The following is a 27,123-nucleotide window of genomic DNA, read 5'->3' as shown; positions in this document are numbered from 1 at the left end:
GTTCCCCGGGGCTGCCTTCTCTGTGACGCCTAAATCTCCCTCCCGCCGTCGCAGGACAAACGCGACCGCTGTGTGGGGGGAGACGCGCTGGGAAAACTACATCTCCCATGATCCCTCGCACCCCGGAAGTGCCGCATTTTCGCGCCTGAAGGCGCTTCAAAACTGACGCCGCCCTTGGCAGAGCGGGGGCCGCTGCTGACACGAGGAGACATTGACCGTGTGCTCACCTGCTGTGTATCCTGTTCCCCGGGGCTGCCTTCTCTGTGACGCCTAAATCTCCCTCCCGCCGTCGCAGGACAAACGCGACCGCTGTGTGGGGGGAGACGCGCTGGGAAAACTACATCTCCCATGATCCCTCGCACCCCGGAAGTGCCGCATTTTCGCGCCTGAAGGCGCTTCAAAACTGACGCCGCCCTTGGCAGAGCGGGGGCCGCTGCTGACACGAGGAGACATTGACCGTGTGCTCACCTGCTGTGTATCCTGTTCCCCGGGGCTGCCTTCTCTGTGACGCCTAAATCTCCCTCCCGCCGTCGCAGGACAAACGCGACCGCTGTGTGGGGGGAGACGCGCTGGGAAAACTACATCTCCCATGATCCCTCGCACCCCGGAAGTGCCGCATTTTCGCGCCTGAAGGCGCTTCAAAACTGACGCCGCCCTTGGCAGAGCGGGGGCCGCTGCTGACACGAGGAGACATTGACCGTGTGCTCACCTGCTGTGTATCCTGTTCCCCGGGGCTGCCTTCTCTGTGACGCCTAAATCTCCCTCCCGCCGTCGCAGGACAAACGCGACCGCTGTGTGGGGGGAGACGCGCTGGGAAAACTACATCTCCCATGATCCCTCGCACCCCGGAAGTGCCGCATTTTCGCGCCTGAAGGCGCTTCAAAACTGACGCCGCCCTTGGCAGAGCGGGGGCCGCTGCTGACACGAGGAGACATTGACCGTGTGCTCACCTGCTGTGTATCCTGTTCCCCGGGGCTGCCTTCTCTGTGACGCCTAAATCTCCCTCCCGCCGTCGCAGGACAAACGCGACCGCTGTGTGGGGGGAGACGCGCTGGGAAAACTACATCTCCCATGATCCCTCGCACCCCGGAAGTGCCGCATTTTCGCGCCTGAAGGCGCTTCAAAACTGACGCCGCCCTTGGCAGAGCGGGGGCCGCTGCTGACACGAGGAGACATTGACCGTGTGCTCACCTGCTGTGTATCCTGTTCCCCGGGGCTGCCTTCTCTGTGACGCCTAAATCTCCCTCCCGCCGTCGCAGGACAAACGCGACCGCTGTGTGGGGGGAGACGCGCTGGGAAAACTACATCTCCCATGATCCCTCGCACCCCGGAAGTGCCGCATTTTCGCGCCTGAAGGCGCTTCAAAACTGACGCCGCCCTTGGCAGAGCGGGGGCCGCTGCTGACACGAGGAGACATTGACCGTGTGCTCACCTGCTGTGTATCCTGTTCCCCGGGGCTGCCTTCTCTGTGACGCCTAAATCTCCCTCCCGCCGTCGCAGGACAAACGCGACCGCTGTGTGGGGGGAGACGCGCTGGGAAAACTACATCTCCCATGATCCCTCGCACCCCGGAAGTGCCGCATTTTCGCGCCTGAAGGCGCTTCAAAACTGACGCCGCCCTTCGCTTCGCGGGACGCGCGCGGGCGCAGCCGGGCTAAGCCCGGGCAAAGGGCGGGCCCTCTTAGGCCCTCAGAGGCCTGAGGAGACTGGACTGGGCCAGGGACGCTGGTCGTTTCATCGGATAAACGTCGGACATTGTAAGCACACCACTGCCAATTCTTATTATCACTCGGACAGTTAGGCAATTGTGTCAGATGTAGATGTGGGCTAATTTTACATACAAAATAGATGCTATCATCCCCCATCCTTTGAAGTAATAGGAATATTATTGACTAACCATTACTATTACAAATGTTATGGTACCTAGTTAAATAAGTTCAAAAAATTTCTTTTTATTACTGTTTTTCGTTATTATTTAATTGTGTTTAGCTGCCTATACCATATCGATATAATGTCACGTGAAACTAGAAGTAGTAAAGCTGTGTCAGGTAGTTCTAAATTAACTGGAACCCTGGACGATTTTATAGTTCGTACAAATACACTGATAGATCAGGGTATTGTCCTTATGGAAAGGAGGGTCTCCCAAGATCTTGCCCAAGCAAAAAGGTCATCAATGGGCCACATTGCTACAGTTCGCACTCCAACGCGAACTCTTGAGAATAATACTATTAATTCTAACACACGGCTTATTAATGTAGAGGTTCACGGTATTACAATGACACCCTCTGATATTCAAGATTGTAATACTCCTGATCCACAAGGCTTGACTATTATAGAAAGTACCTTGCCAGCCACTCAGTCAGAAAATCAGACAGCAAATATTAACACCTCAAGAAAAGGGATAAGGGAGGGAGCAATTCCCAAAAAAATAACAAGTAGACGATTAAATAAAAAATATCCCGCTACTAAACCTATTAAGGCTTCTAAGTTAGGAAAGTGTAAAGAGAATAATATATCTAATGCAAGAGGGTCAAGGGAAGGCAAGGGTCAAGAACAGGGGAAAGGAGGAGTTGCCCCTAAGACACTACCTATGAACATTGTAGACGACAGCTTTCTAGATAACTCCTTAGCTGACATTTTATCTGTTAATCTATCAGCCGAAAGTACAGGTACAAACATAGGGAAAGAAGACTCCCTTATATCGACCTTGTCAAAAATACTTAAGACCCTGCTCATTCCTATAGAAGAAAGACTAATAGGGATAGAAAAACAACTTATAGAACTGAGGAAAGAGAAAAAAGAAGAATATACTAGCAATCAAAAAAAGGTAACGCAGGTTCCAGCACCCATTAGCAATGTACAGGTATCAAAAATACTTGACAATGACATCGAAAAGGAAAGGAATACAGCCCTAAAGGTCTCTACCAACAATCCCCTCATTATTGACGTAGATGAAAATAGTGCAAAGTCCTTACCAACATGTGAAACAGCTAAAAAGTTGACTCCTTGTAGTATCTCTACAAATAACAACGACGCCACGTATATAGAAAAGCGCAGGAATATTAACTTACCTCCTGAAGCATGTGATTATGTAGTTATTTTAACTGGGGTTCCGGAATTAGGCTCATCAGTCTTAGAACCTTATGTGGCGCTTAAAAACAAAGTGTCACATTGGTTGAACAACAATCATCCATTACCACCAACAATAAGAAGCAATATCTTAATGGTAGAGAGGGTCCCCTGGGTAGGCCATAACAGGAAAAAAATGCAAGGGGACTGTGTGATTGTATCATTTGAGGACCCTCGGACAGTAGGACATATCTGTTCGGGAGTCCCAAGGAATAATGGTTCACCTATTGTAGCAAGACCCCTGGCTTATTTTTATCCACCAACGGAACACCAAGATAATGCATGGAGTTGGCTAAGAGACTCAAATTCTGATAGGGGTGGAATAGGGCGTGAATTTTTTAAGAATACATATCCTAAAAGATGGGAAAGGGAGGGGGAAGATGGCTGGACTCTAGTACAACGTAGGGCGGGGAGGCCCCAACATGCCAACTCTCAGTATCATAGAGAATGGATGGGCCCACAGTACACTCACCCCTTAATTTCTTGTTACAATAGGTTTAGTGGACTGGAGGGCATTGATTGACTTCAAGCACATGGGGAAGGACACAAATCCACACTCTGTTCATTTGTTTCATTCGTAAACTCACCCGTGGCTTTAATAAGTCCCCTTAAGACACCTGATTGTTTAAATGGTTCATTTCCATTATTATCAACTGGTATACAGGGGGGAAATATTATATCAAAAAAAAAACCCTTGGAAGCTCCTGAACCCACATCTAAAGTGGAGCAAATAAAGCATCAAGAGGTAAACGAACCTATTAGTAATAGATTAGAAACATCGAGAAGATTAGGTAAACCCTCATCGGCTGCTAACTGCAGCTCTAATCAAGGCCCTTCTAAGGCCAGGATTGTCTCATGGAACGCTGCAGGAGTAGGTTCAAAAATAAGTGACCCCGAATGGAACCTTTACATAAACTCCTTTGAAATATGTGTTCTACAAGAAACATGGGCTACGACAGCTAGACATAGGGTTGGACACAGAACATATCAGCTGGAAGCAGTTCCATCAGTAAGAGGTCGTCCATCAGGAGGGCTAATAATATGGGTTAGTGTGTCCATTAATATAGCCATACAGCAATTAAGAACCGATTCCTTAGATATACTCGGTTTAAAAATAGCTACCATTGATAATCGGATGATTTATCTTTTTAATATATATAACCGACCATGCCCATCATATAAGGAGTCACCATGTATTGACAAACTAGAATCAATACTGGATTCACTGGACCCGGAAACAAGCACGATAATATGTGGGGATATGAACTGCAACTTTGAACCCATTGCCGGAATGAATAAATTGTATGAGGATGAAGATAATGCTAATGGCATACCATCTTTATCTAGTAATGGGACTGTCGCAGGTTCTACCCTAGCCTTCCAAATTACAAGGGTACTGGTTAGTCATGGACTGAGGGCATGTAACGGGCGTTTTCCTTCAGATAGTCCCAAGGCACCTACTTTCACGAGACGTAATTGCCAAAGCTCAATTGATTACGTTATTATCTCCATGGATTTGTGGCCATATATAAGTGACTTGATGGTCAAAGATAGATTCGATAGTGATCACCATTCCTTGGAAGTTAGCTTTGCAAAGAGCTTAATGCTGGGTCAGGAAGTAGATGAGGGAGGACATCAACCTGTCCCAGATAATGTTATATTAAGTAATAACCGTCGGTCTGTTAAATGGGCATACATATTGGGACAAGAAGATCTAGTGGCAAATATTTATAATTGCCTTACCAATGTATTTGATATCTATAATCCCTACGAAAGCGAACCCGGTTTATTTCTTAAATTACATAAAGAGTTCTTTAATGAATTATTAGAACTCATGACTAGAAAACCAAAAAAAGGAATGGGTGCAGTAAACCTGCAGCCTACAGGCAAACCATGGTTCAATAAAGAATGCCGGAAAGCAAAATCAGCTTTGATAGACTCGGTTAAAAGTAAAAACGCTATGGTAATTAAAGAAAATAGGAAATTATACAACAAGGTGCTGGTCAATGCAAAGTGTTCATGGGATGAGGAACTATGGTCCGATATGCTGACGGCAGCTAAAATGAAGGACCAAAAGTTATTTTGGGAAACAGTGGTTAAGGGTAAACAAAGAGAGAAAGGTTCGAGAGAAGTTTATCTCAATGAAGCAACCTGGATAGATCATTTTACGAACCTGTACGCCGCCCAAGGGACTGTTAATGTAGCGCAGGAAGATCATGCTATGTTGCCTACAGAGGCTGAATCTACACTTATAGTTTTTGATTTGGTGGAAACAAAATTAGCTATCAACTCTGTTAAATATGGGAAAGCTCCTGGGCTGGACAAAGTACCAGGTGATCTGTTCAAGCATGAACTAGATGTCTGGGTTCCCTACCTCAATCATCTGTGCAACATTGTTGCTGCCGGGGAGACAATTCCGGACACATGGAACGGGGCGGAAATCATTACTATTTTTAAAAAGGGCGATAGAAGCGATCCTGCTAACTATCGTCCCATAAGTCTTTTAGATATTACCCAAAAAATTTATGCTAGGCATATACTCAACCGCATAAATACCTGGTTGGAAGAAGAACAAATCCTAACGAAATATCAGGCAGGTTTCAGAGTAAAAACAGGAACCATTGACCAAGTTTTAAGGCTCTGTTGTTTGTATTGGAAATATGTCGTTATTCGTAAAGGTCATTTGTATGTGGCATTCGTAGATTTACGAGCCGCATTTGACCTTATACCGCGAGATCTTTTATGGGAATCATTGAAATCCGAGGGGCTCCCGCTAGGCCTACTAAAATTGGTTATTGGATTACATATGGACAATTATGCAAAGGTGAGGTGGGGCCCTACTGGGGAACTCACAAAAGCTATCCCCATAAAAAGAGGAGTACGCCAGGGATGTGTACTGGCGCCAACTCTATTCTCCCTGTTTGTCAACGATATACCATCTTATATGGAGTGTAGGGGAAACGACGCTCCAAGACTAGGGGGTGAACGGGTTTCTTCCCTTTTGTTTGCAGATGACACCATTCTCATTTCCCAAACACCACGGGGCCTTCAAAATTTGTTAAATAGATTCCAATCGTACTGTTCCTTGAAGGGCCTAGAAATTAATGCAAAAAAAACGAAATACATGGCACTGAGCCCACATAGGAACTTCAAGAAAAATTTAACGTTAAATGGACAGAAGCTTGATTATGTGCAAAATTTTATATATTTAGGTGTCTCTATAGATTCTTCCTTAGCTTGGAAACCGCAGCTAGAAAAGAATAAGATCATCTTCAAACAAAACTGTCTACCAATTCTTAAGAGACACAATGAATGTTTGAATAAGGCAGTGACCCCTGCGATAGAGATTTTTAAGTATAAAGTCCAATCAGCAGTATTATATGGGGCGGAAATATGGGGTCCTGTATGTAAACATACATTTGAAAACCTTGAGAACAAGTTCCTCAGGGGGTTGATAAAAATACCTACAAATACCCCTTTAATACCACTTCTTTTGGATCTAAACCTGAAACGAACAGATCAACACGCAATATTAAGACCATTATTGCTGTGGGTTAGATTGTGGACGACCCCAGAACTAGTTAATTACAAGAATGGCCTGAAAGAAGTTATGGATCTCGATGATTGTAATAAAGTTTATTGGTTTAAGCATGTAAGAATTTGGTTAGGCATAATTGGATTAGCCCATTTTTGGAATGATCCTGAGGCCATGAATTCGTGCTCCAAGAAAATTGTCAAATTATCTTTCTGGTCATATGTGAGCTACGAACTAGTATATGTAAGAACTCATGGACCGCTAACTGAAAACTTCCTATTGTCTAAGGACGTTGCATCCTTTGAACCATTTTTAGACGAAATCCATCCGCCCTTATCAAAAACCTTGTACCTAAAATTTAGATATGGTACCCTTAGAACTAAGGCCTTTGAAAAAAGCTGGGCGAAATCAGGAAGTGATCTCTGTCTCTCATGTATTCATGGTACTAAGGAGGATGATTTACACATACTTCTATTCTGCTCCAGCTATGTAATACCAAGGAAAAAGTGGATAGTACCACTCTGCCACAAAATAGGCTCTAGTTCCTATAAGGAGGCTGGTAGAATTTTAAAAACTGATACCAGCCAAGTGATTGTTTTTGGAGTTAGTAGGTTTCTTCTTGCTGCAAATTTTATTAGAATAAAGTTGGGTCTACATCTTTAAAAAAAAAAAAAAAAAAAAAAAAAAAGATCATGATACTAAAACATGTAATTGTTGCTTCATCATTTTCCAACTAGGCATATGTGGTTGTTGTTTTTTATGAATTTCATACGAATTTTTAAGAATTCCTTTTATATAAAAAATGCTCTAGCGGTTACTGATTTAATCCTATCTTAATAGTTTTTAAATTATATTTATTGTATTTTTAACTCTGTAAATTTTCCGCCCGGGTAAAATGTGTTTGACATAGATTATGAAATTAGACATTGTACACATGGACGCTATGGATATATACGTATAGGTTAGCCTTTTATTTACTGCTATTTTTATTTTGTCAAAATGTAAGATAACAAATGTTCTATTGTTCTTTTATGACACAAATGCGTCGAAATAAAGATTTAAAATACAAAAGATAACATGATGACTCGAGCATGGTGACTCCAGATGGTAATAACCGTGGAAGTGAAGATGGGGTAGGGGAGGAGTAGGTGAGTTCCTAAACGGTTCCAGTAGGGTGTATTACTAAAGGAGATTAGGACAGGGTGGGGGTCAAAGGAACAAGGAGGAAAAAGATGGGGGAGGGGGGCTGAGACAGTAGGAAGCTCATACCTGAGAAAGCAATACGCCTGGGTGTGTCCCAATCCGGTCAGAGAATGGCCATGTCTGGCGTCTCTGTTATATATGATGTAAGGACAATGTATCATAGTTCGACGGGTTACTGGAAGGCAGTCATTACAGGTCTAGAGTTTACAGGTGGTGCCAAAGGTAGATCTGCCATTGGAGTCCCAGGTGAGGGTCCTCGCGGTTTCTTCGTGGCCAGAGGGAGCCAGCTGCGTGTTGAAGAGATGAAGCATATCTTTGCGGAATGTGTAGATTTGCGGTGGCATGCTGATGGACCCGGAAAGTAGGGTTGCCTCCCGATATGAGTTGGAATTTGCTCTGAAGAAGATAGAATTCAGAAGCAAGACTCAGAGGCATGTTTACAACCCTACACCTTCTCAAGAGTTTGAGAGTGGCAGGAAGGGGCCAAGTCCCACTTGAATTTCTTGTGGTTCTTTTTTGGTTTACCCAAGGATTTCGACAGTGACAAAGATCTGCCGCAGGGAAAACTTTGGGAATGGGACATTCCCTTCAACTTAGTCTGGTCACAGTGTCGAGTCTTCCGGTACTTGGTGATGTAGAGCCTTGCATCATGGTATAGAATGGCCTTTGGAATAATAAAGGTGCAATCGCTACAGGTTTTTGAGTGGTGTTACGCCCCCAATCCCCAAAACAAATATGATGGAGATCTGTCACAGACATTTGCTTGTAACAGATCGTACAATGTATGAACACTGTGGCTTTTTAGAGGGGTAATATTTCCTTGTACACTGGTAGTTTTTGATACATTTTGTAGGAAACGGTCTTGTGAAGTGATGAGATGTAGCTCCATATCCGCTTACAGTGGCGTGCAACAAATTAAAACAAACATCAGCGCATATGGGTGGTGTTATATGCTGCTCTGCATGTTCCTTCCAGACCGGAATGGCGTTAGTGTGGAGCTGCACGATGCCACCTACCTGTGTGCGGAGGTACTGCTTAAGATTTTCTGGATCCAGTCTGATGCCTGGAGAATACTCAAATGATGATGAATCTGCAGTTAGATGTATCCATCAGGAACATAAAAAGGGCAAGCCCAATATCACTACTAAATGTCGAGATTACAGTAGCTAGGTTACTTGCAACAAGATGTTTATTCATTTGTACACAAAGACCAATAAGGATTTACGCCAGGGTGACCCCCCCAGGCCTTATCTCTGGATATTCCACTGGCTCAACAAAACGAGAAACAAGAGCGAACCTAACATAATATCATTAGATACGAAAAAGGAATTCGATACCATCTATCGCACCTACATTTTCCAAACATTGAGCCGCTTTAGCTTGGTCTTCTGCAAATAGGTTGCCCTTCTGTATGAGACACCATTGGATGTAGTTACACTTAATGGAATTACATTATCATAGTTTGCCCTACAGCGGGGCATCGGACAGGAGTGCCCACTCTTCCCATGACTTTTCATTCTGTGTGTGGAACCACTGGCCTGCTGGGTTCGGCTGTGTACCAACATGGAAGGATTCCCAATGGAAACAGTCATGTCAGAGAATAATTTGTTAACGCTGATAGTGTTCTTCTGTATGTAGCACCTCTCACTGTATCAATACTGATATTTTCGCTGTTTAAAAATGTGGGAACTATGCATGATCTAAAATAAATTAGGCAAATCAGTTATAACTAAAATAAATGGACTGGAATTCGCGATGGAAGTGCCCGATGTTATCGAAGTGACAGAAGACAGCTTCTGATACTTAGGAATGAATGTAACAATTAAAAAAACATAATTCCTAGAAAGCAACGCCGAAGTACTGTTGAGTTTCAAACTGACTTGGATGTGGCACGCTTTGCTACTTACAATAATGGGAAGAGCAGCAATTTTCAAAACGGCTCACTACTGAAGCTAACTTATATGATGCAAAACACTCCATTCATAATCCCAGAATCCTTTCTCCTATGGTTTGACAAAGAACTACACACCTTTTTATGAGATGAATGTACGTTCGGAATAGCATTGCAAACACTGTGTGGATCAGTGTACAGGAGTGGAATGGCTCTGCCAGATGTAAGGGCCTATTGTTGGGCCTCTTACTTATAGGTCATAAATAACTGTACCTTTGCCCCAAGAGATGACTCGGCAACAAAGTTAGAAAGAAGGTCAATGGCAGCAACAACACTATCTACACCAGTGGTTCTTAACTTTTTGACTCCTGTGGACCCCCACTTGATCACTCCAGGAATCCGGAGAATCCCCCACTAATCATTAATAGAAGCCATTTTCAATGATTTGAACAGCAAAATACTACTAAAAAAATACAGAAAAAGGATTCATCAAACAAATACACAAATGATAAAATATGTTATTTAATTAATTGAGGTCACTCATGATCCACACTATATTCCGTTTGATGCATATGCCCTGTTCCCACAAATCAATCCGAGGATACCAATTTTATTTTTTGCCACCAGTTCCAAATTTCTTCAAATTTACAGAAAGTTTTACAATATTCAATTGTACATTTTGCTTCTTTATCTATGCACACTTTTTAAATCTGTTAATATAATTTAATTTTCTAAGCAGTCGAAAACCCCCTGAGTAGGCTTTGGGTACCCCCCAGGGCTCCCCGGACCAAAGGTTAAGAGCCACTGATGTACATTATAATATAAATCTGATGGAACAAGGAGGGAGAATCTCTTGACGCCAACACAAATGACCTAGCAGCCTTAGATAGAAAAAAATATATCATGAGGTAGAAAGGAAATTTACAAAAGAGACCCATTGGAGGAAAACGGGACCTATTAAAAGAGCTTCGCAACCTGGACGACTTTACACAGTGGGATTTCATAGGGATATTCAAGGAGGAATAAGTACTAGATGGCAACAGAATTAAAATGCTCCTAAAACTGTGAGAAGAACACAAATTGTCAATACTACAGATATATAAATATGCATAACTCAGGCACACCTTAAATTAAACTGAAAAATAAAATGTAAATAAATCGTCAAAAAGTAGGGAATATTGTTGATGTGAAACACTCACATATGGTGTCAGCAGTTCGATGTACAGTGAGCACGTAATCCTGGGAAATGGGTTAAAAACTTGAATATACTCAAACGAAGACACTCACAGATTTCACCAGACGTTGGATATATTGTGAATGTGGAACCTCACACATGGGGTGTCACACCCCATATGGAGGGCTACAGGGCCACCACGAGAGATTGGCCCACAACCATGGTGGCTGGAGTAGTTTGCCTCTGGTGTCCTAGAGTCCATCATAATATGCCTCTGCTATCAGAGCCAGGTACAACCTTTCCTCACTGACCTCCTGGGGTATCCAGGGTGAGCAGTCAAAAGCTGCATTGGGAGGTAGAGTCTCAAAACTCAAAAGGTCAAACAGACCCAATAATTTTATGTCCAGTCCAGTGCTTTTCTTTTAGTAAACGATAAGTACTTTATTCACACCAAAATGAGATACAACACATATGATAACCACCGCAATGTTGCATTCTCCCACTTAATCTACAGAGAAATCAATTGTTTATTGTAAATCGCTGGTACGGGTTCCCTATGGATGCAGATGAGCAGGCTCCCTGGTTTATGTAACCTGTAGGACAGTTAGTTTTCCTTTTACTAGATAATCCCCAAGAGGGGTTATTGCTAAGCATGGATCTTTCATAAATCTGTAGTAAAGGTAACAATCAATGTTTAGTTTAGGTGGTCCTTTAGCTTAGCTGTCAGGTACTTATTAGGCCTAACACACAAGCATACGAGTCACAGCTGCAGTGACGTGCTCGCAGATGCAGCGATTGGGCCAGGCAATCCCATGCAGCAGCAGCAGGTCTCGGGAAGTTTGCTCTTATTAGGCAGATCCTGGGCACTCAAGGCAGAGTCAGCACAAGTCCCTTGTCCTCCCCTGTTGGTGGTGTCTGTTGCAGGCACACAGGTTAGGTGGTAGGTGAGGGTTTGGCTCGAATGCAGAAAAACTCAGGGAAGCCATGAGACCTTTGGGCAGACTTGCGTCAACCCCTGTTACTCTCCCAAAAAATGTCCACTCTTCCGGGCCATTAGTGTTCCAGGCTCAGTGTCATTCATGCTACTCCACATTCTCAGACCCGTCAGGCATGTTCCCAGGTCACTGGCAGCCCCACAGCTCTTCCAGCAAGATGCGTAGACTTCCAGTGATGTCCCCTCATCTGTGGGAAACAGGTTGTTCAATAGACCACAGTCCTGGATCTCAGCATTTTGAGTACTCTGCAAAGTAGTCCCTTTCTTGCTCTTGAAAATCTTGGAACTGGAACCATTTGGGCTAGTTTGGGCCCCATGTGTGTGCACACTTCCCAGACAAGGTATGTTGATCCCATTTTAATGCACAAGAAGAGGTTTGGGGTGGTTCCTTTTAACTTTTTATGCTCCTTCTGCAGCATAAAGTCTTTTTAAAATGTAATGGCTCTTCCAGGAGGTAGGAACAATGCTAGCTCTGGGCGGGAGTGTCCACGGCAAGAGCACAATGATGTGTGAAACCTCTGCAACTGGCTGTGCTTAGCTTTCTCGAGGTAACAATCCAGGAGAGAGTTGACATGGGTTTATTCTGCATAGAAGCTGCCCTACCATCAACAACAAAATCTGCTGACACACACCTCCTACCCCACCTTTATTCCAAATGGAAGTACACAGGAAAGACTAATCAGCAACCCCCTTCTAAAAAGATACTGTAGAACTTCTAAAGGCAACACTTTATCCATTATCCCACTCTTCTGTGTCTAGGGTTTCACCATCCAGCTCGGAAAGGCAGGCCCTACACTTCTGCTGTCTGAGAAGGCTGTACCACAAGCTCTATCAAACTAGGAGGCAATCCAAAATGGATCCGACCAGCCTAATATGCATGTCCACAGATAGTTTTGCTGCCATGAAAGCATTACACAACCCACACTAAACATGCACACAGGATGTCAATGAAATGGTCTGGGTGCCTCATACAAGCACAGCTTCACACGAGTGGGACCAGATGGTGCCACACTCCTACTGAATCAGAGAAAACATTATTTTCAGTGCTGGGATTATAGCAACAGTGTACTGCCATCAGCGCTTGATGTCGACCACCAACAACATGAACAGTATTCCCATGTCAGCTAGAGAGCACGCTTGATATGCCCCTCCAGGTCCCAGGATCTGGACCTCAGATTCAAAAGGAAAGGCCTGGACCTCAGCATGCACACTTCACTAGCATGGGAGTTGGACCACAAAACGTCAGAGTACCAGATATCACATTCAGTTGGGTCACTCAGGGCAGGGATACACTACTGGTTTACCATGCAGGGAACATTTGTGTCCCCACAGCGTGAGCAGCAGTGAACGTGAAACCTTCACATGTCAGAAATGGTATTTACTTTGAATGAAGCCTCAGCTTAAATGGAAGCTGGCAGAAATTGTTCTTAATATGTCATCTCAAAAGACAGTGACGGCACGTAATGCAGCCTTTACTCTAGTCCCACGCTCCTTGATAAGTAGTTCAAAGAGGCAGACCAACATCGATTTGGAATGGCATAGACTTAATTTAAGTTAGGAACTTCAAAGACAGCATGGATTTAACACAGAAGAAACACTGCAGCAGGAGGCATGGTGTATTGCATTGTCTTTTATTATTGCCAACTTACAATGAAACACAAAGTCTGAAGACTTGAACACCAGCGGCCACGCACAAAGATACATTTTCAAGATGCAGATCCCTCTCCTTTGCCCAATATGTTCTGATCTCAGATGGTCTGTCTCTAGACACCAGTTGGTGAGGTTACAGTGCTGAAGGGGATGTCTTTTTTTTACTCCTTGTATCTCTTCTCTCTACACACTACCGCAGTCTCTGGATTAGGAAATCAAATCAGTTTTCAGAGCTACACCTGCCAACACTTTTGCTTGTGGCTTGTCCTAGACTCTCCTATTTTGGCCAGAGACTTTGGTCAACGACAAGGTAAGATTCAAAAGTAGTCTCGCTGCCACCAGAAGAGGCATCTAAACTTTTTTTCGATGACCCACCCCTTCCTACCACTGTGGTGTGAAGCCTAACACATCACCGACAGAACTGTGAGATTCTCTGTAGCTGCAGCTTTACCTTCCAGTGCCAGGACACTGACATCACCCGCACTCCAGGAGGATCTATCTGATCCTTCACAGACGCAGTTCCACATCCTGGTACAATATTACAACTCCCCATTGCAGATATTAACTACAACTCCCCTTAAACCTTCATTTCCACTTCCCACCACCAAATGGCAGTCACATCTCACCTCACAGCAGGATGAACTGTAAGAGCGTTGAGCGATTGTTCCACAACTCGGCACCAAAGGCCATAGGATGACTTGGCTCAAGTTGGACTAAAGCCATCTGTTCTAAGCCATGCGCAATACACTTGGTTGCCCATGCCTGCTGCGAAGAAATAGAAATGCAAATCCGGCAGCAAAGTACAATAGAGACAGTTCCAGCATGGCCCACCCCTATGCAAGGAAAGGAAGACTATATTTTTTTTAACACACCCCGTTTTTTTCTGTTCCATTTAGCGAATGTGGCTGCTCAAGGGTACCATGTGCACCGAGCAATTCTAGGCAACCTCAGTGCCCCCAACCTACAATAATGGGCCCCATGGGCGGTCAGACCTTTAGAAACATGAGCTGGGTGTCCACCTCCACAAGGTGCAGTAGTCAATCACATTAGACATCATTTAGGCAGTAAGCATTACTCCCCCCTTAGAAGGTGGTCTGCCTCTGGTACAGAAAGTAGTCTGTATATTGTGTGACACCTCTGGGAGAGAGCGGGGCTGCCAAAAGGGTTTAGAATGTTTGCCTTCCAATGCCCCTATACCAAGTTGGTTCCCGGAAATGGACATACTTTTAGGCAGCAGAATAAAGGAACATCAACAGAAGGGCAGGAAGCACCTGCTTATCAGAACTATTTGTTCCCTTTTTCATTAATTTGCACAGCCCTTCGGCGTGATGGGGGAGAATCAACGTGGCGTTGTTTGTGTAGACAAAACACATTTTAGAAGGTTAAACAAAAAAACACAGCGCATTTTACACAGAGCTACCCGTAGCTCCTCCCGTCACATGCTCTGGCAGGTTCGCCACATCACCTCTAAGACAAAAGCAATTAAGGTGCCCAAAACAAATCAGCAGTTCACTGACAGGTTTATGAAAGTGCACTAGTACAAAAAATGGCAGGTCTAAATTTCCTTTGTGCACCAAGCAGTGAGCAGATACTTAGAAACTGGGAAACAAAGACGGCTACCCTGTGTGGATTAGGAATTACATTCGCTGACCAAACATACTAGTATTTTCAGGAGGGAAGGTTGAGAAGACCTTAAAAGTAGAAGAAAAACCAATTAAAACAATGCGCACACATTACTTTTATCAATAGTAAAAGGAACAAATGACGTTCTCATTCATTTTCAGCCTATTGATGTGAGCGCATTAAGACTTCCAGTACAGTCATTTCTTTTGAAGCATCTGGCATTTCCAATTTTGCATGCAAACCAAGCCCAGCGCACATTATCTTCTGGTCAGCAGAACTTTTAGGAAGTCTGGCGAAGAAACTCACATAGACAAAAACTATTAAAATGCATAACACTCACAATCCAGTCTATGTGTGCGGATATTGTCTATCTTTTCTGCTTTAACTCTACCTGAACCAAATCATCAATCGACAATTGACATCCCAGCCAAACTCCCCCAGACTGAAGCATTTCTGTGTTGGTAATAAAAACACATTTTGCAACTTCAGCAGTCCTTTTGGTCTCTTCCTATAATCCAATGGAGATAAGTAAGACAGGCTCTTGGTTCCAACATGATGCTAACAAACATCACAGGACAGATTTGAAGACCAACAAAATGAAAAAAAACCTGTAAAATTCTCAAAGCAGGGGGAAAAAACAACTTTACAGCTTTTGAGTCTGGAGATTCTAGGAAATGCATGAATGACCCCAAGAGAGGCCCACAAAAAAAAGAATCAGCATCACCCAAAACACAATAAATTGAAGAAGGGTTGGGTTTGACTTCACACTCCGGTGTTACTCGGCCAACCATTCAGAATTGTCCATCTGGTTCTCTCTTGCTGCGGCTTTCCCTCCGCTTTGTTCGGGGGGGTGCTACTGGGAATGGTCACCCAGAGCCGATGACCTGGCCTGACCACGTCTCATGCTTGGAGTGTGGGGAGAGATGAGTTATAACCACCTCGATCGCCTGGAACTTGAGGTTTTTGGGGGGCACCGGGCACATTTTGTAGGACACCTCATCGCCTTCTACTGGAACATACTCCCCGTCGATGCTGGCAAGGCAAAATAATGGAAAAGGCATTATTTTAAATTAAATCAATTACAATGTCAAATGTTCAATAACTGAGCAAATTGAAATACATTCAGTTAGTGACCAGATAAAGTCATTTAAGTTAATTTTTAAAAAGCATGTTCGTTAAATTAATGAGAATGAATTAAAATATGTCAGTAAATTAAATTGTTACATAAATAAAATATAAATAACAATAAACATGTTTTCAATATAACAAAATACAAAACAAGAGCATTAACTACAAAAATCTAAACTAAAGCAAGGCAGCGTGAAAAAGTGAAAAAAACTCAACATAATTGAATAAAATTAATCAGTTATTCAATTTAGAGAACTTCAAATGAATTAACAAGTTACAACGAACTAAATTTCAACATGCCTGAATATATTACATTGCACCAAATAAGGACCTTTTTAGTTTGAAAAATTAAATGCAATAAAACAAATATATTGAAAAATTAAACAATTGTTCATTTATACTTTTATTAAAATATAGTATTTAAATATAAATTTACAATACATTAATTATATTAGATAACTTTTTTACACCTAATAAAATCATCAGAGTAATGAAAATATCAAGTAGTGCGTTACTATTAATTAAAATATATATTGCTAAGTATGGTTAATAAATCAGTAATAAACTGAATATTTATGAACCACAGACAGTTTTAAAAATATTTAACTTCAAATTTTTCACGGAAAATATAAATGTACTACCCTGTGGTCAACATTATATAGGTGTCCCGTCTCCACACTGCAAACTCAGACTCTTGAACTAATGCTGTTCAAACTTTTGGCTGCTACCTTCAACTACACAGTACAGTAAATGAAGAACATTAGGGGGTTGGCGAATAGAGAAGAGCATTCTACTGGTTACAGTTTCTGTCCTAATAGTATTAAGTGTATTATTCAGTAAATTAAAACCATTATGATGCAGAAAATAAAAAAATATATGGACTCAATAATAAAAGGCTATAATACATGCAATTGTAAAAGATACAGGGATGTAAATATCTCAGAGAGAAAGTGTAAGATGCAGTAACAGACAGCCAACAAGCTACACCTAAAATAAATGCCTAGCCCACAAGATACATAAGGCTATTTTAATGTGACCGCACTAAAATAAAATAGGAGCCACAACCCTGCAGCTGCCACAGCCAGTTCACTAAAAAAGGTTTGAGCAGTAGGATCATACACATTAATTGACCCCATCCACTAAAGCTACCAAGACATTCTTTTGTGCAAGCAACATAAACTTTACAAATCCTGACAAGTTGTTCGTTCCTGATGCATTTTGCCCTGACTGTTTCCTTTCTTAGCTAGGTCTCAACCCAACCCTGAGACATCATAGGATTGTATGCCAATGGCAGACTACATAAGTGGGCAGTTTTGCCATCTCGCCTCATGTCAACAAGATAGGATAGTCATTGGTGTCAGTAAGCAACCACAAAGGTGAGCAATTTATCCAACCAACTTTTTCGCTGAGACAGGAGAGAAGGTAGATTGTCAATAAGCGTTAAAAGGTATAGGAAGTCTGGCCATCTCACCACGTCAGTGAAAGAGGATAGGCTGTCAATAACAGAACACGGAGAAGGAGAGACTATCTATCCAACCACAAGTTAGCCAGATAGGAGCGCAGACTGTCAATGCAGATCATGGAGATGAACAAGCTAGACATACAACCACACCACTGAGAAAGGAGATAGGACAGACCGTCAATAACAGTTCATTTAGATGAGCAGTCTAGCTATCCAGCCACAAGTGACTGAGCCAGGAGGGTAAACAGTCAATAATAGACCATGCCCTACACCAACCAGACAGCAGAAGACAAATTGACAATACCATTCTGCAGAGATGGACTGTCTGTTTATCTAACTACATGTCAGTAAGAAAGGAGAGAAGATAAACTACTAATAACAAGTCAAAGGGACGGGATGGACAGTCTAGCCATCCAACAACATCACTGAGATAGAAGAGAGGAAACATTGTCAACAATAGATTATAGAGATCAGCAGTTTTCTTTCAATGACGTGGTTAGATGATTAGTCAGTCAATGACCGATCGTAGAGAGGGACAGTCTATTCAACCACAAATCAATAAGAGACCATGTTTTTGTGTTTATCTGTACATTTTTGTTGATAACTCCTCAAGCAATTTCACGCATTGGCAACCATTACAGAAGGAAGTCAACACAATTATTTAAAAACAAGGAGTGAACACATACATTCAGAAGCAAATGAAGATAGAACTCAGGTTAAAGGACTTAGCAGCAGGGGTAGTTGGTCGCATGTGGGCAATGCATGATATGGAGTGAGTGCTCTACGAAAGCATATCATCGTAATCTGATTTAATTAGGAGATTTTGTAGAGCACCAGTAGCCTGGGTCTCTTCAAACAGCTAACCACAGTATAACAGCATCAAGGAGTACCACTGTATGGTGATAAAATAAAGACCAAGTACAGAGCAGAGTGACAGCTGTACTGAAGCAAGAACACATAACTATTTAGGCGGTGTCATGGTAAAGCTAGATTTTACCACGCGAGCTTTGTGCAGAAACACAGCCAGATATTCTTTAACAAGTGAACGAATGGCAGAAACAGTAGGTATTGTTTGGACAACAATTATGGACGCTGCCTAAAACAGATTGGGGGGAGGGGGTCGTTTAACAGACCAGATTTCACCAAAGAAAAGAGTTGTGTAAAAGCTTCCAACGGTCACCTGGGGGCAAACACATTGTCTTAAAAGATTCACAAGCGCAACAACAGATATACATAATAACAGAATAGGAATTAAGCAATATTTCCTCAAAGGAGTTCATCAAACAGATGGGTTTTGGCAATGATGCGTTAGTTCCGGTTTAATTACTTCAGGATGCAAATATTTGGAGGCAATTCAATTTAAATATTAAAAAACCTGGAGAGTGAAAACAATGAGAAGAGATAATAAATAAACTAGGTAATGGAAAAATGGAATTAAAAGGGGTGTATTTACAGGAGTCGACAACAAAAAAGGGGAGGCGATGTTAATTTTAAAAATATTTACATACATCATTATGTGTGTGTATGTAGGGGTGTGTGTAATTCTAATGAACCTCCCACTTTTAAAAAAACTTTGTGAGTTATGGTTTGCAGAGCAGGTGTGAGTTATGGTTTCCGGAGCTTGCACAAACTAGGGAATTTCAAGGGGTGTTTGTTGCTTTTTATAACCAGAACACTGTTTTATTTTTAAATGACTTTCCAAGAGTTTTTTAAAACATACATTAGGATATTATGACTAAAGTTACCCATAACTTCCTATTAACTGTGAAAGGTAAAAGTGTTTTTCTGATGGCTGTGTGGATATAGTTGGTGAGTGTGTGGTAGGTGTGGTGGTAAATGATAATGCCTCCGTCTGTATCAGCTGCAGCCTCCCCTCATTATGCATGGCCTTCAGCTCTGTGCAGCAAGGGTTAACTGCAGGTGGCCGGGCCCTGCACAAACGCTGTTGCAGCTAAGCAAAGCTGCACATAGCTTTCAGTCGTATGCAACACAGTTTACATGTTAACCCCAATTCTGGTGGCTCAGCTTTCGTGCAACCCGGGCAAAAGATGGCAAAAATATTAGCAAACAGAAGCGTATTATGACCCTCCGTTTGAATTTCTCTCAACAACTCCATACTCCCACCGTTCAGATCTGCATGAAACCTAGGATCCTTGCACTGGTCTTAACTTGACATACTAACAGAAAACTAAGGTATGTACATCTGACAGATTCTGTGTTGAAAGTGCCAAAGTTATGAGCAAACAAACATTTTTGCCCCTCTTTTAATCATACCCCTTCTTGATGGTTCTGCTTGAGTTTCAGCATATCAGAAGTTAAACATGCCAAGTGTAAGACCCACTTTGTACAAAGATATGAAAAGGCATCGACTTATTAGCAAAATTGAAAACAAAAAACATGCATGGTCTCCCACGTTTGTTTACGCTATAGCCCCCAAGTGGGCCAGGTCCTGTTGGCATGCAGGCCTTAAAAAAGAGAAAAGGATGGGGGCGCATGGGCTAGGGTTTTATTAGCCCCGGGGACCACCATCTTCCCAGGACCTACAAAATAAATAGAACCTGTGTCCCCCTTCCAGGGTCATATATGCCCGTGGGACCACCACCTACCCAGGGCCGGCCCGTGCAGATCAAAGGCGGGGGGCCACGCGACACCTCTCTAAGAGCTAATAATGATCCCAGGGACGACCACCCTCCCATGGCCAGCTCCTGCTATGTCCCAGGGTGTCCTCCCCAGGACATAGCTGTTTTCTTTCGCAAGCAAAAGCAAACACCCCAGTTCCAGTGGGCAGGAGATGTCAGAGTGCTCCCGCTTGCTGGAAGCAGAGGTTTCATCTCTTTCCCTGCCAGCAGACATGTGGGCAGGGAAAGAGATGAAACAATTGCTCTTGCACGCAAAGAACTGCATTTTGCAGCAGTTACCTTCATGCGATAGAAATGCCGGCTCCTGCAGGAGGGTACCCCCGTGGTCACGGGGGAAAAGAAAGCTGAAAGAGGCAAAATTAAAGTCAGAAACTAGCAGAAACAGGCAAAATAATGGGTAGAATTGGCAGAAAGAGGCAAAATAGAGGTCAAGTACTGGCAGTAGGAGGCAAAATAGAGGTCAGAAATAAGCAGCAAGAGCCAGAATAAAGATGAAAAGTGGGCAGAAAGAGGCAAATTAACAGGCAGAAAGAGGCAAAATAACAGGCAGGAGAGAGCAGAGAAGAGATCGGAAAACGAGCAGAGGAAGCACAAAACCGAAGGTAGCAGACTATGGGCTAGCTGGACAGGAGGACCGTCACAGGGGGAGCTGGAATGAGGACCTGCTCCCGGGTACCTGGCTACTTTTTTTTTTTAACCAGGCACCCACTGACAGACCCACTCATACACTCACTCACAGACTCACTCACACACCCACCCACTCACAGTCCCACTCAGAGACTCATGCAACCACTGACAGACCCACCCAGAGACTCATGCACCCACTCACAGACCCACTCAGACTCATGCTCTCACTTACAGACCTACTCAGACACTAAAGCATCTAGTCACAAATCCACTCCACGCCTACTCACAGATCACACTGGCACTCATACACCCACTTACACAGCCATGTACACACCCATAGTCACTCACACATCCAGACAGAGACTCATACAGCCACTCACACACCCACCCACTCAGCAACCCATACAGCACTCACATTCTCAAAGGTTACAGTTAGGAAATGTAGATTTTTTTTAAACGGTGAAATTCACGTAATAAACCAAAGGTACAGGGATGTTATAGTTAGGAAAGATAATTTTAAAAACCACAGTAATTCACTGAAAAAAACTAAGGTTACAATGTCGTTATAGTTAGGAAATAGAATTTTTAAAAACCTAGAAATTCCCTAATAAATACAAAGGTTACAGGGACGTTATAATTGGGCTCAGAATTCACTCACATAAAACCATTGAAATTCAGAAGTTATAGTTACCTGAGCTAACTATAAGTTATGCCCCGCAATGCACTGCTGATGACCTCACATATTACATCACTCATGACATGGTCAGTGACATCACTGATGACATCATCCACAGAACCACTCACACACCATACAACCAGTCACATGCCCATTCACAGACCCATACAACTACTGACACACACTCACTCATTCACACACCCACTCACAGACCCATACAGCCACTCACACAATCATACAACCACTCACATACCCATTCACACACCCAGATGGCCACTCACTCACCCATACACCTACTAACAGAGCCACTCACTCACTCATACAGCAACTCACACATTCAGTCACTCGTCCACAAAACCACTTACATAGCGAGTCACACATCAATACGCTCACACGCCCACTCACCCATCTATACAGCCACTCACACAAATACTTACTGTGCAAAACAGCCACTCACTTACCCATAAACCCAGTCAAACAGCCTCTCACTTAGCCATGCATCCACATTTACACCCAGTCACTCACCCATAGAGCCATTCACACAGCCACTCAGTCACCCATGCAACCACTCACACACACTCATCCACCCATAGAGCCACTCACACAGCCACCAGTCACTGATACAGCCACTCACATACACACTTACCCACCCATACAGTTACTCAGTCATTCACCCAGCCATACAGCTACTCACACACCCACGTATTCACACACACACCCATTCAGCCACTCAGACTCCCACTCCCACACTGATGCAGACAGTCACAGTACCACTCAGATGACAGATATTAGAAACAGTATCACTCATTAGTAGTACAAAAAGAATAGTCATTTAACTTGAGAAGTAGCCTAGTATATATCTTTAACTCTCATAAACCTCACAAAACAATTTCACTCACTTGATGATGTCATCAGTGATGTTACTGACCATGCCATGAATGATGTAATGTCATAAGCAGTGCATTGCAGAGGCGCAAGTTATAGTTGGCTCAGGTAACTATAACTGTTGAATTTCAATGGTTTTGTAGGAGTTAAATCTGAGCCTAACTAAGTCCTCTGCTGCGAAGTATTTACTAAATAAATGTATGCAACTTAGTTCATTTTCTCTAAAACAAAGAGCACAAAAACAGCTTTAAAGTACTACTGGGTTGCCCTTCCGATATGTTCAGACTCCAATCAAATGAATTTAAGTGGCATGCATTTATTTTGTAAATACTTGGCAGCAGAGGACTTGACCTTTACTCCAGTACGGATGTTATAAATGTTGTTGTGGAGGATTCTGGACCTATAAACACATTTTATTTGTTGCAGGAATAATGCATAGTGGCACCAGCCATACGTTATCCTTTAAAAAATGTATTCTAGAATAGATTGTGTGCATAATGCTGAAAAGCTGAAGCAATGTGTTTTTTGTATATACATAAATGTTTTAAACTTCCTCACAGTATTTTATCTAAGCTGCTAGCAGTGAATTATGTTGTTTATGTCTATTGTCTTTTAAGTTCAAATGGAGTAATAAAATGGTACACATTTAGATTGATAAAGGCAGTGTCACTGCCGAAATGCGACTCTCGTGCGTTCCTGTCTTTGTGGAGATGGTTTCATTAAATGTTTTTATTCCCCTGACTTCGAGTGCCTGCTCTCTCTCATATTGGAGTTTTGAGAGGTATTTTTGAAATATTTAGCGCCTGCGGTGGCGCTTATCTCTGTGCACCACCTGCAATTTGTCGGCATACCGCAAATATATATATATCACAACACTGCCGTCACCGGTGAAAACAAAATAACACTGAATGAAGACGACTCCTCTGATATAACTCCAAAACAAATAAAAAAACAAGCATTAGCAAAGCTAGCTGGTCTGACCTACATAAGCATGCAATGTTTTATTTAATTTTGCAAAACATAGGAAATATGCAAAAAAATGGCAAAAAATAAATGATATTGAAACAAAGATGTGGCTCAAAAGCCTTGTCAGTCAAGCACTCATACTCAAGACGTGCATCCCTTTTCTGTCAGCTGTGCAAGTAATCAAGCAAAATATTGATATCACAGTGCAATACAACGAATGGCAGAAGGGGTATGACCCACTGCTCCATGCTGTGGTCAGCGAAGCAAAAAGGGAATGACACATTAACAGAAAAATGAATGACAATGACTGACTGCAAGTCCCTACATGTATGTGTATTTGTATATATTTTTATAACAAATGTTTTGGAAAACATGAGTAGCGAAAAAATATGAGGCTGCCGCTAGGCCAGGCTGAAACATTAAATAGGGACTAGAAATGAATTACTGCAAGATTAACCACCAGAAATTAATCCTAAAGTAATTACTTTTCCCCAAATAAACACATGGAACCTCTTTAGAACTGGAGGGTAGCTTTTTGGGACTGTGCAAATCTTCTATACATAGACTTATGTACATTCAAATTCAACTGAATACATTTAAATAGAAAGCTTCTGTAAGGCACAAAAAAATGGGAAAGTCCCCCAGTGGCTTTATGTATCTAAGAATAAACCACTTCTTGGTGACATATTGCCTGACAAGGAGAATTGTGAGCTTTTTCCTAAAATCTTACACATCCAGGACAGATGTTGTATTCAGGGCAGTAGCAGATAGGGGAAGCCAACGAAGGATTGGTTATGAGTTTCTTATTTCTCAACCACTGGGGTTTTTGAGGGTTACGTGTAAGTTCTTAACTACACAAAATGATGAGTTTTTTGGTCAGATAACTTGGTGTATTGTGGTGGATGGCATTATAGGTTAAGAAGGCTGATTTGAAGATGGAGCAAGCTAAGATGTGGTGCCAAGGTAAGGCTATAAGGGCAGATATTCTGTGATTACAATGGTAGGTCCCCGTAGCTAGTGAGCTGCAGCGTGTTGGATTGCCTTGAGAGGCGACACATTCTTCGAAGAAGGTGGGACGGTTTTGAGGTTTTACTCTCCAGTTCACAGATAGGCAGTCTTCCCCCCTTACACAATGTCCTCACTGTTGAGGAGGCACTCCTAGACTTTAGCACACTCTTCACTCTCATACTTGTCCCTCCACTGTGCTAGTTGACAACCCATTTATACCCGTCTCTTCAGCCATTCCATCCTCAGTGCTGAGAGACACCCTGGGCACCTCACCCACCTCTCCTGCCTCAGTACTCACTCTGAGATGTGGACGAAGATGTCATCTCCGCCATTTTCAGGTGTGATGAATCCATGGCCCTGGGAGCGAGAGAACTGCTTACAGACGCCCTTGTACAGGGGTCCAGCGGAGGCCCGGGCGGAGCTGTGGGCAAGAGAGAGAATGGAAATCATACAGGGGCAGGTAGTGTTACATCATTGTACTAAGGACTGAAAAACCATCATAAACACTAGACACAATCTGGGCACCACAATGATATACACTAGTCCGCGGTCAGTCAAAAATAACATCACAAATTTGATACCAAGCAAACACCACACACTATAAAAAATGCAATGGGTGCCCAGTACAAACCAGGGTGTGTAATAATATCATACCAGAAACAAAGCAGGCAGGGAAATAAAATCATAATTATCAGTCATAGGTGTAAGAAGTAGAGTAAAACCAAAGATAGAACGTAGTGTAATACCACAACTAGAGCAAGCTGTGTAATAACACCATTATAGCTAGGCATGGTAATAACACCAGTGATAAGAGACCGTGTAATAACCTCATGGGCATGTCTCAGTTACTGGAATGGAAACCCAAAACCATTCAATGTTTGTCGCTGGTCTCCACTACTTATGTGGATCATCCCTTTTGCTCTTCCTTTTACACTGTGGACCGATCAACCAACCTTTGTGGCAGGGTCAGACTAACCTATAGGGCAATAAGGCAGTACCCGACAGGCTGGTCTGATATGTCAGTGCGTGGCCTGGATTTCTGGCTGTTTTATGGTCTTCTGGGCTTTTTTTTTTTTACGGTTAATTTCCCCGATTTTAAAATAAACATAGCTTGTAGCAAGCTCAAATGCATACAGTCTTTTATACCTCGCAAAAAAAGTTTACAGCGTGTCTTTAGAAGTTCAAAAGTGCACCAATTAGCAAACATTGGCCAGTTTTCTTTAGTTTCTATTTCACTAATGGGGCCACTTTTATTTTGATGCCTAGGCCTATATTCTGTCCCAATCCAACTTTGCTTTTTGGCTAGATCTGCAATGGTGCTTCTGGATAGTAAATGTAGCGGCGCTATTCCTCCTTGTTTCGCACTGTAGATAGATATAAGAACCCCAACGTACCTTGCGGGTTGCTCCTGCAAAGTGCATGTAGGTTCGTCATGCAGAATGCCTTTAGCCTAACTGGGAGAGCTGGGGGAATTCAAATCGACACTGCAGGCTTTGCTTTCCTGAGGACCAAAGACTAAACCAAATGGTTTTTGCAAACAGCCCTATGTGTTGTGTGTGCACGTCTTTTAACCTGTGCTGGGAGCTGTCTGGAAAAGAGGAAGTCTGGAAGGTCTCTTCTGTAATACATACATCTTTAACCATTTGGTGCGCTCTTCTTTGTAAAAAAGCACACCCGTGAAGATGTGATCACCGCCAGAATTTTAGATTTTAATCATGGTGCTAACTTTCATAGGTCCAGGTCTCCCAGCAGTGCTCCTCTGGGCTGGATAGGTGCTGGCAATCTGGCAAGAGTTCTGTTTATCTGTCAAAAGTTCAGAAGAGGCTCTGCAACATCAACGCAGACAAACGTCTCATCAGCCAGACATAGACTAGATAATCAGAGGAGCTGTGTGAACACTGGAGTAAGATGCAGACCCAGTGGTCTGGATTTGCCTGAAGAACGACTCAAGGAATGGACTCAGCCCTGGAGAATTAGCAGCTAGCTCACTGAGTCCAAACCACAAGAATATGCTTCACTTGAAGGTTGATAGCATGCTTCGATCAGTGAAGGACGGCGCCTGGTAGTAAATCTGCATTCACTTGTAACCCCCTGGATTTTGGTAACCTGTACTCCAATTACAAACCTGAGAAGGACACAAGAATTTCCCCCTTACACTGCGGTACTTAGGGTTGGATCCCATTGGCTGAAACGGGTTATCCTGATTAATCGTCTGTGCCATCTCTGTACACTCTATGGTTGTGATCATAGTGCAATTTAAAAGTGCAGTAGAGCCAATTCCGTAAATATCAGACTCTACATTGTCTTATCTCAAAAAAGACTGTCCTTGACCTACTTTGGGTGCACCCTCATTTCCAGCACCAGTCGTTCACGGTCTGTGGAACCAGTAAGCACGGTTACTGGTCAAACTTGAACTGTGTCTAGTAGCCCCTGATCATCAGTGTGCTCCGTTGACCAGATACTTGAACTTTGACTTAGAAACAGTTTTTTTTGGTTTCTTCACCTGATGCATGTTTTGAAATCCAAATTCACT

At 42.8% G+C, this 27,123-nt stretch overlaps 1 protein-coding gene across 2 annotated transcripts in view; it reads right to left on the bottom strand.

The window, feature by feature from the left end:
• Positions 1–13,541: 13,541 nt before the first annotated feature.
• Positions 13,542–27,123, bottom strand: part of CSDC2 (cold shock domain containing C2) — a 121,427-nt gene continuing 107,845 nt past the window's right edge. For both annotated transcript variants that reach the window (XM_085601215.1, XM_085601214.1), the window contains 2 exons: positions 24,889–25,011; positions 13,542–16,231 (listed from right to left, as the gene is read on the bottom strand). In XM_085601215.1, coding sequence (XP_085457341.1) covers positions 16,066–16,231; positions 24,889–25,011 — 289 coding nt within the window. In that variant the 3' untranslated portion in view covers positions 13,542–16,065. The remainder of the gene's footprint in view (positions 16,232–24,888; positions 25,012–27,123) is intronic.

The sequence above is a fragment of the Triturus cristatus genome, chromosome 4_2 (genome assembly GCF_964204655.1).
Source record: "Triturus cristatus chromosome 4_2, aTriCri1.1, whole genome shotgun sequence".
NCBI classification, from domain to species: Eukaryota; Metazoa; Chordata; class Amphibia; order Caudata; family Salamandridae; genus Triturus; species Triturus cristatus.
Note: the sequence above shows the minus strand (reverse complement) of the source record. Positions and strands in the feature narration are given on the sequence as shown.